Source organism: Saimiri boliviensis, chromosome 9 (assembly GCF_048565385.1).
Source record: "Saimiri boliviensis isolate mSaiBol1 chromosome 9, mSaiBol1.pri, whole genome shotgun sequence".
NCBI lineage: Eukaryota > Metazoa > Chordata > Mammalia > Primates > Cebidae > Saimiri > Saimiri boliviensis.
The window spans coordinates 107,472,119-107,485,712 of NC_133457.1; the positions used below are offsets into that span (position 1 = coordinate 107,472,119).

The window sequence follows — 13,594 nt, forward strand, 5'->3', positions numbered from 1 at the left end:
CTCAGGAGGCTGAGGCAGAATTGCCTGAACCCAGGAGGCGGAGGTTGCGGTGAGCCGAGATCGCGCCATTGCACTCCAGCCTGGGTAACAAGAGCGAAACCCCGTCTCAAAAAAAAAAAAAAATAATAAGCTATACATTTATATAGATCAAAATTTAAAGGGTACAGAAGAGTATCCAGAAAAAGTCCTTCCAGCCATGCAGTTGCTCAATTCACAGGCAACCAGTGTTGCCAATTCCTTGGGTATTCTTTTGGAGGCTTTTTGTTTTTTTGAGACAGAGTCTTCTGTCACCTGGGCTGGAGTGCAGTGGTGTGATCTCAGCTCACAGCAACATCCACCTCCCGGTTCAAGTGATTCTCCGGCCTTAGCCTCCCACGTAGCTAGGATTACAGGCACACACCACCATACCTAGCTAATTTTTTTTATTTTTGTAGAGACAGGGTTTCACCATGTTGGCCAGGTTGGTCTTGAACTCCTTACCTCAGGTGATCCACCTGCCTTGGCCTCCCAAAGTGCTGGGATTACAGGTGTGAGCCACTGCACCCAGCCTCTTTTGGAGATATTTTAGATCTGGGTTGTTAACCAGCCCACTGGGCTTTCTGATATAGGGAGGGAGAGAATAATTATTTTAGAAACACAGATAGAGGATGCGATGGAAAGACGTTGGTGTCAATGTTGATTTTGATTAGGAAAGGTGTTGAATTATGACCAGGGCTGAGTCCTAAAGTCTGGGTGTCTGGGAATCTGAAGGTTTCTTGGGGTTTTATTTTTTAAACCTTCCCTAGTGAGTTGATTTAGTCTATTTCTCTGGTTTGCATACTGGAAAACTCAAGATGTACAGAAGCAGAAGGGGAAGGGTCCCTAAGCTCCCCCCGCTGGCACCACCACCCCACTCCCACAGCAGGTTCTGCTGTCTTATTCACTGACATGTCCCCAAAGCCTAGCAAGGCGTAGGTGCTCAGAGAAAGTGCTCAGTCCATCGTTTTGGAAGAAACAGATGCTGTAGTGGGGAGAAGGGTTTGGAATCTGAATGAAGGGAGAGGCTTGGCTGCAAAACACTCTCTTGTCACACGAAACCAGCCAGAACTGCAAGTTAATTTCCAGTTGACAGCCAGTTACTGGTGGAGCTCTGGAGGATGTGGGGGTGAGGGGAGAGCACCCATCGGGAGCGCTGCTTCTAACCAGCACCTTCTTTCTGCACTTCCTGCAGCTTGAGATTAAGAACCATGTATTCTTCAGCCCCATAAACTGGGACGACCTGTACCACAAGAGGCTAACTCCACCCTTCAACCCAAATGTGGTAAGAGGTCACAGTATTCTAGACTAGATTTCCGGGCTGGGGCAGTTTGCTGTGTGTGCCAACTCTCCTCATCTAGTTGGGAAAATTGGGGGTCCAGAAAGCTCAATCATTTGTCCAAGTCTACACAGTCAGTTAGAGGCAGAACTTGTCCAGACTACAGGTTCAGCTCTTGGATAAAGGGCCATGTTACTGCTCCTTTATCTTTAGCACCAATAAATTACCCTCGCTGCAGAGGCTTTTACAATATGTGAAGTGCTCTGTGTCACGGAGCACACCCACATAGAGCCAAGCCCTTTAGAGACATTTTATCTTTTCCTATTTGTAGACTTTTTCCTGGTAATAAAAATGACATTGTTCTTATAGAAAGTATGTAAAACACTGGCCAGGCGCGGTGGCTCACAACTGTAATCTCAGCAATTTGGGAGGCCAAGGCCAGCGGATCACTTGAGATCAGGAGTTCAAGACCAGTGTAGCCAACATGGTGAAACCCCATCTTTACTAAAAATACAAAAATTAGCCAGGTGTGGCGGTGCACACCTGTAATCCCAGCTACTTGGGAGGCTGAGGCAGGAGAATCGCTTGAACCCGGAAGGTGAGGGTCACAGTGAGCCAAGATTGTGCCATTGTGCTCCAGCCTGGACAACAGAAGGAAATTTTGTCTCAAAAAAAAGACAAAGTAAAGAAAAAACAATATGTAAAACAGAAAAGTTTAAAGTAGCAGTGGGGAAATGCTTATTATCCCACTACTTAAGGAAAACCAATGGCATATTTCCTTCCAGTCACTTTTCTATATGTGTGTGTGTGTGTGTGTGTGTGTATGTGTGTTTTACCTAATTAGGTCCTACTCTATGATATCTCCGTGTGTGTGTGTGTGTGTGTGTGTGTGTTTACCTAATTAGGTCCTACTTTATAATATCTGTGTGTGTGTGTGTGTGTGTGTGTGTGTGTGTCTACCTACCTATTCATTTATCTATATATCTTCCTCCTGGTTTTGGGGTTTTTTTTTTTTTTTGGCTAAAAACTATGTTATAATTTCCACATGTCCTAAAAAATTTTATAAATATAATTTTTTAATATAAAGATGGGGTTTCACCATGTTGGTCAGGCTGGTCTTGAACTCTTGACTTCAGGTGATCTGCCTACCTTGGCCTCCAAAGTGCTTGGATTACAGGCATGAGCCACCACGCCTGGCCATAAATATAATTTTTAGTGGCTGAGTAATATTTCAATCTTATGTTGGTGGCATAGTTTACTCACCCATAAAGGCAATCATATGGTTGTTACTATGTACTTTCTTTATCATGATGTGCTGATGAACAGCTTTAAGTACATGTCTTTGTCCAGAATTCTGGTCATTTTCTTAAGATTCCAGATGGGGAATTGTCAATGCTAACATTTTTGGATTTTTTTATTTTTTATTTTTTTGAGACAGAGTCTTTCTCTGCCACCCAGGTTGAAGTGCAGTGGCGCAATCTCATATCAAGCAATTCTCATGTCTCAGCCTCCTGAGTAGCTGGGATTATAGGCATGTGCCACCATGCCTGGCTAATTTTTGTATTTTTAGTAGAAACAGGGTTTCACCATTTTGGCCAGGCTGGTCTTGAACTCCTGGCCCCAAGTGAAGTACCCACCTCAGCCTCCCAAGTGCTGGGATTACCAAGCCGAGCTATTTTTAGGTTCTTTTTTTATTTTTTATTTTTTGGAGGCGGGTTTCACCATGGTCTCGATCTCTTGACCTCGTGATCTGCCTGCCTCAGCCTCCCAAAGTGCTGGAATTACAGGCGTGAGCCATGGCGCTCAGCCCATTTTTAGGTTCTTGATTCGTGCTGCCTGTTGACTGTGTGGAAAGGAGAACCATCTACTTCCTACCAGCGGCCCCTGCCGGAGAGTTCTCATCTTACTCACACTCTGAGCATGTGTTGTTACTGTTTTTTTCTTTGCAAATTTGGTAAGTATAAAAAACAGCATCTCTTAATTGTTTTATTTTATATTTGTCTTATAGTAAAGATGATTAGTTTTTAAAATTTATTTATTTTTTGAGACAGAGTCTCATTCTATCACCCAGGCGAGAGTGCAGTGGCATGATCTCAGCTTACCGCAGCCTCCACCTCCTGGGCTCAAGCCATCCTCCTCCTTCAGCCTCCTGAGTAGCTGGGAGGTGGGTGCCAACATACCTACTTAATTTTTATTTTTTGTAGAGATAAGGTTTTTATATGTAGCCTAGGCTGGTTTTGAACTCCTGGGCTCAAGTGATCCACCCCCTTAGATTCCCAAAGTGCTGAGATAACAGGTGTTATCCACAGCACCTGGCCAGTTTTTATTTTTATTTTTGTTTTTATTTTATTTGAGATGGAGTCTCACTCTGTTGCCCAGGCTGGAGTGCAGTGACTCGATCTTGGCTCATGGCAACCTCTGTCTCCCTGGTTCAAACAATTCTCTTGCCTCAGCCTCCCGAGTAGCTGGGACTACAGGCATGCGCCACTACACCCAGCTAATTTTTATATTTTTAGTAGAGATGGGGTTTCACCATGTTGGCCAGGCTGGTCTTGAACTCCTGACCTCAAATCATCCATGCACCTTAGCCTCCCAAAGTGCTGGGATTACAGGCATGAGCCACTGCGCCTGGCTTTTATATTTTTTTGAGATGGAATCTTGCTTTGTTGCCCAGGCTGGAATGCAGTGGTGCGATCTCAGCTCACAGCAACCTCTGCTTCTCCAGGTTCAAGCAATTCTCATGCCCCAACCTCCTGAGTAGCTACAGGTGCTCAGCACCACACTTGGCTAATTTTGTTGTATTTTTAGTAGAGACAGGGTTTCACCATGTTGGCTAGGCTAGTCTGGACTCCTGACCTCAACTGATCTGTCTGCCTGGGTCTCCCAAAGTGCTAGTTTTACAATTTAATTAGCAGTGGCAGTATTAATGAAAGGAGTCCTATTTGAGGTAGACGTGTGAGATTGTGTTGTCAACCTGTAAAGTGAGGTGTCAAGCCTCTTCGATCAAAACAGCCTGCATACCAAACACTGCCAATGTTAATTCACCATCTACGTTTCTCCTTTGGTGAATTACCTATTCATGAACGTGTCTTTGAGCACTGGATCAGATAGGATACACTCAGGTCAGGCCCCAGAAAAGCTTCTTTTTCTTGGGATTTTAAAAAGATGGTGAAGGTAATGTCAAATGTACACCCTGGAGAGAGAACCAGACATGGAATACTAGACAGAGATGCATAGACTTTAGAATGAGACACTCTGGAGCTGTATTCCTGATTCTGTCACCTAACACTTGTGAGGCCTTGAGTAAGTTGCTTTAGTATCATTTTCTTCTAAGGTCAGGATGTACATTCTGGTCTTGGAACTCTGTGCTGGGCTGAGACTGCCTTGTCTCTTAACCTTATTTAGAATCCGGAAACTGTGATCTGTTTGGTTACACAGACCAAGTGTAACCTATCTGATCCAGTGCTCAAATCTGCACACTAAAGCAGATTTACAAGCCCTTCCCCTTCCTTACCTGATTACTTCATAAAACCCAGGCCTCCTCCACAGAGAGACTGTATTGGTTAGCTCTTGCTGTGTAACAAGCCACTTCAAAGCTAGGTGGCTTAGAACAACGATCTTTTGGCCAGGCATGGTGGCTCATACCTGTAACCGCAGCACTTTTGGAAGCCAAGGCATTAGCATCTCTTGAGGCCAGGAGTTCAAGATTATCCTGGGCAATATGGCGAGACTCCATCTTTACAGAAAAATAGAAAATTAGCCTGGTGTGGTACTGCATGCCTGTAGTTCCAGCTACTCAGGGGGCTGAGGTGGGAGGATCACTTGAGTCTGGAATGTCAAAGCTGTAGTGAGCTATGATCATGCCAGTGCACTCCAGCCTGGGTGACAGAGCAAAAAAGACCTTGTCTCTTTAAAAAAAATTTGTTCAGATTCTATGTGGTTTTTAAAGTCTGAGCCAGGCCAGCTGGTCTCTGTGGAGCTCTCTCATGTCTGTGATCAGCTGGCAGGACAGTTGGCAGTTGTTGATCTAGAATTGCCTAACTCACATGCCTGAGTTGGCGGGCAGCCAGGGCAACGGAGTTCTCCGTGAAGCCTCTCACGCTCCAGCAGGCTAGTCTGGGGCTGTTCACACGGTGACTTCAGGGTTAGAAGTACAGCCAGAGAGCAACTCCTGACGTACGTTTTTCAACCCTCTGCTTGTGTCATATTTGGTAATGTCCTGTGCCTAACCAAGTCATATGGCTAACTTATATTAAAGGAATGGAGAAATAGACTCCAGCTCTGGTTGGGAAGTGAAGCATTTGTGATCATTTTTGTGATCCCCCTCACAGGTCTTCCTCTAAAATAGCCAAAGCAGCCTCCGTTAATCTCTACCATATTACCCTGTTTTATCTTCTTCATAGGACCTATAACCATCCTAAGTTATCTATTTGTAAACATGCTTATTACCAATCCTCCTATCCCCCACAAAATGTAAGCTCCATGAATGCAGGGGCTCACTTTGTCTTGGTCTCCTGTGTTCCCAGTGCCATAAACAGTGCCTGGTAGGCATTCACTAAGTGTATGTTGATTAACTGATTTATCTAAGGATTGGTGTGGAGGCAGAATGCTAGGGGGTGAGAGGAATCAAATGATTAATGTAAATGCACAGGAAAGTGACAGTCAAGTATGGATGACTATGAAGCATGAGGCACTCAGAGAGGCCTGACACCCCTCTTGGAGGATTTGGGCTCCTTTGGCAGCTCTGACCCTGGTGTTGTCGTCTCATCATTGGCTTTTATTGACAGGCAGGACCTGCTGACTTGAAGCATTTTGACCCAGAGTTCACCCAGGAGGCTGTGTCCAAGTCCATTGGCTGTACCCCTGACACTGTGGCCAGCAGCTCTGGGGCCTCAAGTGCATTCCTGGGATTTTCTTATGCACCAGAGGAGGATGACGTCTTGGATTGCTAGAAGAGAAGCACCTGTGAAACTACTGAGGCCGGCTGGTATTAGTAAGGAATTACCTTCAGCTGCTAGGAAGAGCCACTCAAAGTAACAATGGCTTAAATGAGAAGCAGGTTTATTTTTTCCACCACATAAAAGAAAAATAGTATTATGGGGTCCAGGGCTGGTAGGACAGGTCGTCAGATTCTCAGAGGCTGTATTTCTGCTCTGCCGTCCTTAACAAATGGTTTCCAATATTAGGTTTGCTACAATATGGTTATTGGAGCTCTAGCTGCCAATTTTGTGCTTGAGGAAGGGAAAACAGAAGAAAGGAGAGAAGAGCAACTGGGCACTTTTTTTTTGAGACCGAGTCTTGCTCTGTCACCAGGCTGGAGTGCAGTAGCGCGACCTTGGCTCACTGCAACGTCCACCTCCCAGGTTCAAGCGATTCTCCTGCCTCAGCCTCCCGAGTAGCTGGGACTGCAGGCATGTGCCACCATGCCCAGCTAATTTTTGTATTTTTAGTAGAAACAGGGTTTTACCATGTTGACTAGGATGGTCTTGATTCCTTGCCCTCGTGATCTGCTCACCTCGGCCTCCCAAAGTGCTGGGATTACAGGCATGAGCCACCACACCCAGCCAAAAGGGCACTTTTAAATAGCTTTCCCCAAAAGCCCTACCCAAAGACTTCTGCTTCCATCTTAGCAACCACCCTCCCCTACCTGGAATGGAGGCTGGGAGATGTGTCTTATTTGCTGGATACGTGTCTACCCCTAATAACAAAGGGGTTCTGACACTAAGGGAGAAGGGGAGAATGTTGGGTAGGCAGCCAGCACTCTTTATCAGAGGTCCTCTTGGTGTTTGGATTTTGATCTCAATGTGTAAAATGACAGAGCTGTCACAAGCTCATTGGCTGTCAATATATCTTATTGTTCTATGTTGATTATGTTTGTCTTTGTTGTGGGTAGTATTGGACATTTGTTTTTGGGTCTGGCTGCCTGGTATCTGAATCCCTTCCTGTCTCCAGGGAATCCTCTATTTATTTTATTTATTTATTTATTTATTTATTTTTTGAGACAGAGTTTCCCTCCTGTTACCCAGGCTGGAATGCAATGGCGCAATCTCGGCTCACCGCAACCTCCGCCTCCTGGGTTCAGGCAATTCTCCTGCCTCAGTCTCCCGAGTAGCTGGGACTACAGGCACACGCCACCATGCCCAGCCAATTCTTTGTATTCTTAGTAGAGACGGGGTTTCACCATGTTGACCAGGATGGTCTCGATCTCTTGACCTTGTGATTCACCCGCCTTGGCCTCCCAAAGTGCTGGGATTACAGGCGTGAGCCGCCGCGCCCGGCCGGGAATCCCCTATTTTATGAGACTTCATGAAGGGCAATAACTACCTCTATTTAGAGTAGCTGAAAATGCCAGACACTGACTTTCCCAGCCTTCCCTTAGTTAGGGCCAGGCATGGGGACCAGGGATGCACCTGTGCCAACCTTTGACTCAGGGAAGGGATCAGGAGTGCTCTTTTGTGTGGTAACTGGCAACAGTACCTGCAAAATTGAGTTCCTGGTATAGAAGCGGTGAGGATGCAAATTGTAGCAGTTGGTGCTCAGTGGCAGCAACACCGTCAGACCAGCCCTGTAATGTCATTCCTGGAAGCCTCAAGTCTTTTTTTTTTTTTTTTTTTTTTTGGAAACGGGGTTTCACTCTTGTTGCCCAGGCTGGAGGGCAATGGTGCGATCTCAGCTCACTGCAACCTTTACCTCCTGGGTTCAAGCAATTCTGCCTCAGCCTCCCGAGTAGGTGGAACTACAGGTGCGTGCCACCACATCCGGCTAATTTTTTATATCGTTAGTAGAGACAGGGTTTCACTACTTTAATCAGGCTGTTCTTGAACTCCTGACCTCAAGTGATCCTCCCACCTCAGCCTCCCAAAGTGCTCAGATTACAGCCACTGTGCCCAGACAAGGCTCAAGTCTTGTTGTAGCTTTCCAAATAATCTGAGAACTTCTGATCCTTTTTAACACACTCCTTTTTTGCTTCATTGGCCAAAGTTAACTTTAGATCACCTGCCTATGCTGGGCTAGTTGCTGTGCTAGACTCTTTCATGTCTGTTACTAATTTTCCATTCAAACAATCCTGGGGTAGGAATTAATACTATCCCCTTTTTACCAATGACGATACAGAGCCAGAGAAGTTGTTCCTTGCCTGAAGGTCACATAGCTAATTAACGGCCAGAGCTGGGACTTGGAGCCCTACAAGCTGGCTCTAGGGCTCTCACACTGAACTTTTGTGCTGGTCTGCTCCTCACTCTGGCTGTTAGGTCCAGGCAGAATAACTGCCAAAATCTCCAGTGAGGAGCTAAGTCAAAAGTTGGCTGGAGCCGGGCGCGGTGGCTCAAGCCTGTAATCCCAGCACTTTGGGAGGCCGAGGCGGGTGGATCACGAGGTCGAGAGTTCGAGACCATCCTGGTCGACATGGTGAAACCCCGTCTCTACTAAAAATACAAAAAATCAGCTGGGCATGGTGACGTGTGCCTGTAATCCCAGCTACTCAGGAGGCTGAGGCAGGAGAATTGCCTGAACCCAGGAGGCGGAGGTTGCGGTGAGCCGAGATCGCGCCATTGCACTCCAGCCTGGGTAACAAGAGCGAAACTCCGTCTCAAAAAAAAAAAAAAGTTGGCTGTAATAAGCCAAGCATGAGAAATGAAGTCTTGAAGAGGAGATATTCAACGGGATGTCACTCCTGGTCTGAGCCTGGCTGTCAGGTTCATGTTGTGCTCTACCTCACATGGGGGAGCTCAGAGCTGGACAGAGCTGGAGGCTGCTGCAGACTTGGTGCCTAGAGCTTCCTGGCCACCATGGAGCGCCATATGTTCAGATTAGTCATTTCTAAAGGTAATTCTGATCAGACAGAACATGAGCTCTGACACCTCATAAATTCAGGACACCCTGCACTTAGGGATGGATTGTGCTTCCTTACTTCAGCAGAAAAGTGGTTTATTTTTTACAAATGTATGGTTCATACTCCTGGATGGCCTCATTGGCTTTTTGGTTAAGAGACAAGGGAAGGAACTTTCTTGGATTAGTATATGCTGGTGATTTTATTGCCTTTTCCTCTTAATTCAATCCCACTCTTTCCCTTCCTCAAGTCCTGTCGCCCACCCAGCCCTCTGCCCCAGGAATCATGGAGGACAAGTCTGGGATGCCATGGAAAAAGCACCAATGACATTGACCTATTAGAGATCAAAACTGAGTCAGGAAGAGCTCCTGTTAAGCTTCCACATGTGCTGAGAACTCTGACAAAAACACACTGATTTCCATCTTAATAGTGCCAGTTAATTGGCAAATGTGGAACAAGATGAGGGAGAGGTCAAAATCCCAACTTCCCAAAGCAAAAAACAAGAGTGTAATGATCAGAAACATGAGAGTAGTGTCAGAAGCACACAATCAGCTATGGATGGTGAAACACATAATGGTTCTATCTTTTCTGAGATTGTAAAAGCACAATTGTTTTCATCAGGATAAAAAATAAAAATGAAGAAAACCTATGCTGTTGAATGGATCATGCTACAATCTATGTTTATTGAGCAAATTCCAAGTTTTATATGCATGATCTACAATCCTCACTACAAGCCAACATTTAGAAATTATTAACTTTGGGCCAGAGGGGTGGCTCACACCTGTAATCCCAGCACTTTGGGAGGCCGAGGTGGATGGATCAAGAGGTCAAGAGTTTGAGACCAGCCTGGCCAACATGGTGAAACCCTGTCTCTACTAATAATACAAAAATTAGCTGGGCCTGGTGGTGGGAACTTGTAATCCCAGCTACTTGGGAGGCTGAGGCAGGAGAATTGCTGGAACCCAGGAGGCGGAGGTTGCAGTTAGCGGAGATCGGGCCACTGTACTCCAGCCTGTTCGACAGAGCAAGACTCTGTCTCAAAAAAAAAAAAAAAAGAAGAAGAAGAAGAAATTATTAACTTCATTTTACAGACAGGATACATTTGCTCAGAGATTATAAAAATTGCCCAAGGTCATCCAGCTGGTACAAGTCACAGCAAGGAATTTAACTCGGTGACAACTGATTCTAAAACTCTTAATTTTTGGGGGGAGGCGGGGAGGACAGAGTAATGTTCTTGTTACCCAGGCTGGAGTGCAATGGTGCCATCTCAGCTCACTGCAACTTCTGCCTCCTGGGTTCAAGCAATTCTCCTGCCTTTGCCTCCCAAGCAGCTGGGATTATAGGCGCCCTATACTACACCCGGCTAATTTTTTTTTTTTTTTTTTTTTTTTTTTAGTAGAGATGAGGTTTCACCGTGTTGGTCAGGCTGATTTCAAACTCCTGACCTCAAGTGATCCACACGCCTCAGCCTCCAAAAGTGCTGGGATTACAGGCATGACCCACCACGCCTGGCCAAAACTCTTATTCTTTCTACAATCTCTAACAGCAGGAGAAATGCTCTGGGCAGGTGCTCTAGCAAACACTGACTGTACATCAGGCAGAAGGATCCCAAGATTTGTTTTAGCCTTCAAATGGGACCACCTACACTCTCTCCCCAGTGAAAAGACTTCGTTTCCATAGCTGGTTTGTTGTTGTTGTTGTTGCTGTTGTTGTTCTGAGACGTAGTTTCGCTCTTGTTACCCAGGCTGGAGTGCAATGGCGCAATCTTGGCTCACCGCAACCTCCGCCTCCTCGGTTCAGGCAATTCTCCTGCCTCAGCCTCCTGAGTAGCTGGGATTACAGGCACACACCACCATGCTCAGCTAATTTTTTGTATTTTTAGTAGAGACAGGGTTTCGCCATGTTGACCAGGATGGTCTTGATCTCTTGACTTCGTGATCCACCCACCTCGGCCTCCCAAAGTGCTGGGATTACAGGCATGAGCCACTTCACCCAGCTTCATTTCCATTGTTACCCTAAATCCAAACTGTATTCACCCAATTTTGCACCAGAATACAGAATCCCCAAGTCTCTCTCTCTCTCTCTCTCTCTCTCTCTCTCTCTCTGTGTGTGTGTGTGTGTGTGTTTCAAGAGACAAGTGTCTCACTCTGTTGCCCAGGCTGGGGTGCAGCGGAGTGATCATGGCTCACTGCAAACTCCTGGGCTCCAGCAATCTTCCTACCTCAGCCTCCCAAGCAGCTAAGACTATAGGTGTGTGCCACCATGCCTGGCTAATTTTTCTTTTCTTTTTTTTTTTTTTTTTGAGACTGAGTTTCGCTCTTGTTACCCAGGCTGGAGTGCAATGGTCTCCATCTCTTGACCTCGTGATTCACCCGCCTCGGCCTCCCAAAGTGCTGGGATTACAGGCTTGAGCCATCGCGCCCGGCCCTAATTTTCTTATTATTACCATTATTATTGTAGAGAAAAGGTCTCACTATATTACCTATGTTGGTTTCAAACTCCTGGTCTCAAGCAGCCCTCCCAACTCGGCCTCCCGAAATGCTGGGAGTATGGGCATGAGCCACTTCATCCGACCAAAGAGAATTCTCAAATCATCTTCTTCTCCACTTTATCTTTTGAGACAAGATCTTACTATGTTGCCTAGGCTAGAAGAGTTCAGTGGCACGCTGACGGCTCACTGCAGCCTCGACCTCCTGGGATCAGTCAATCCTTCCACTTGAGCCTCTCAAGCAGCTGGGACTATAGGTGGGCACCACCATGCCCAGCTATTTTTTTGTATTTTTAGTAGAGACCGCGTTTCGCCATGTTGCCAGGCTGGTCTTTAACACTTGGGCTTAGGAGAGCCACCTGCCTCGGCCTCCCAAAGTGCTGGGATTATAGGAGAGTGCCGCTGCGCCCGGCTTGTCTCCACTTTTAAAATTTGCAGTGACAGAAATTGTGGAAAGCAACACAAATTGTGTGTGTTTTAATATTCTAAACTCAAAGACAAACATATACGTAAATAAAAACTGTCAGAGGCTGGGCGCGGTGGCTCATGCCTATAATCCCAACACTTTGGGAGGCCAAGGCGGGCAGATCACGAGGTCAGGAGTTTGAGACCAGCCTGGTCAACATAGTGAAACCCCATCTCTACTAAAAATACAAAAATTAGCCGGGTGTGGTGGCAGGCGCCTGTAGTCCCAGCTACTCAGGAGGCTGAGGTGGGAGAATCGCTTGAAGCCGGGAGACGGAGGTCGCAGTGAGCCAAGACCACGCCATTGCACTCCAGCCTGGGTGACAGAGTCTCCATCTCAAAAAACAACAAAACAAAAACTGTCAGAGCTCTCTGCACTCATCAGTTTGAGTCTTCCAGGTTGCTGCAGCGTTGTTCACACATCCACACACCTCTCAAGGCAGGCACAGAGAGCTTTCCTCAGGAACCGGGAGGTCTATTGGTTGCAGGCTTCTGGTTCCCACCTTAATGGTGATGACAGGGCAACTCGTATTGGTGATGTTCTTTGCAGAAGCAGTTCTTTCTGCCCGGAACGCCCTTCCCCAGCCCTTGCTTTAATGAATGCCTCTTTCTTCAGATAAATCTGCTCAAGGGGGGCGCCTTTTGGACCAGCTTAGCGTCAGACTCCCTAATACAGTTAATAGTTTTCACATTTTTGTAGAATCTGTTCAAGTTCTAACTCCCCACCCAAAGGGCGGCGGGCTCATCCCCATCCGCGCTGGCGCTCAGGTCTGGTAACATGGCAAGCGAAGATACGGTGTTAATAAAATAGAATTATCCGGTTTTATTAGTCTCAACACTAAACCTGCCCACCCTTTTCCTGTAAGTAGTTCCTAATAGTCCGGCCCCGCCCGCGCCCGGCTCCGCTCTACGCCAGCGCCTCGGGAATCTTGGGGGGGCGTCCTCCAACCGCCCCCGGAAGCCTTCACTATTCCCCTACCTGCAGGGGGAGCGAAGTTTGGGCCCTTTGGTCCTACTGTTGTTATTAGTCTTTAGTCAAAATTGATATTAAAGAACAAAATTCAGTCGGTTGATTTTTTTGGTGAAAAGTTAATTCTCGGGAGGGAGGGGGGTGGAAAAAAAAGTTAATTCTCTTAGTGTTTGGATTTACCCCTCATGCACCAAATGGCACAGTCCCACATCAGCCGGCCTCCCTCCAACACCCAAGACGCCCGCGACGGAGAGGCGCCTCGCGTGCTGTCGTCATCACGTCGACCGGAGGTAGCGCCGCGTCCTGGGCCACGCCTTCCCGGCGCGCCGCGGCGCCTCCCCGGTTACTATGCGGCCTTGGATACCCGGCGGCGGCCCGCTGGGTGGCGTCAGGTGAAGGTGGTCCCTGGGCCTCAGGTAAAGCGCTCCAACCGTGGTGGGCAGGCTGGGGCGCTGGGGCGGCCTGGGAGCTGGCAAGGGTCTCGCCACACTCTTTCGAGGCCGCTGGGCCGGTCATGAAACATCCGGGGTCCACTGGGGTGAAGCAAAC

General features: G+C 47.0%; 2 protein-coding genes across 5 annotated transcripts in view; both read left to right on the top strand.

The window, feature by feature from the left end:
- Positions 1–13,594, top strand: part of SGK2 (serum/glucocorticoid regulated kinase 2) — a 34,913-nt gene that overhangs the window by 18,752 nt on the left and 2,567 nt on the right. For 2 of the 4 annotated variants that reach the window (XM_074406560.1, XM_010346879.3), the window contains exons 13-14: positions 1,211–1,300; positions 6,082–7,165. In XM_074406560.1, the coding sequence (XP_074262661.1) occupies positions 1,211–1,300; positions 6,082–6,246 (255 nt within the window). In that variant the 3' untranslated portion in view covers positions 6,247–7,165. Of the gene's footprint in view, positions 1–1,210; positions 1,301–6,081; positions 7,166–9,372; positions 10,497–13,594 lie in introns of those variants that run through there. The other 2 variants (XM_074406558.1, XM_074406559.1) reach the window with 2 other exon arrangements.
- Positions 13,385–13,594, top strand: part of IFT52 (intraflagellar transport 52) — a 56,332-nt gene continuing 56,122 nt past the window's right edge. Inside the window, exon 1 of the mRNA XM_074406556.1 lies at positions 13,385–13,461. The gene's annotated coding sequence lies outside the window, so the exon portion shown is untranslated. The remainder of the gene's footprint in view (positions 13,462–13,594) is intronic.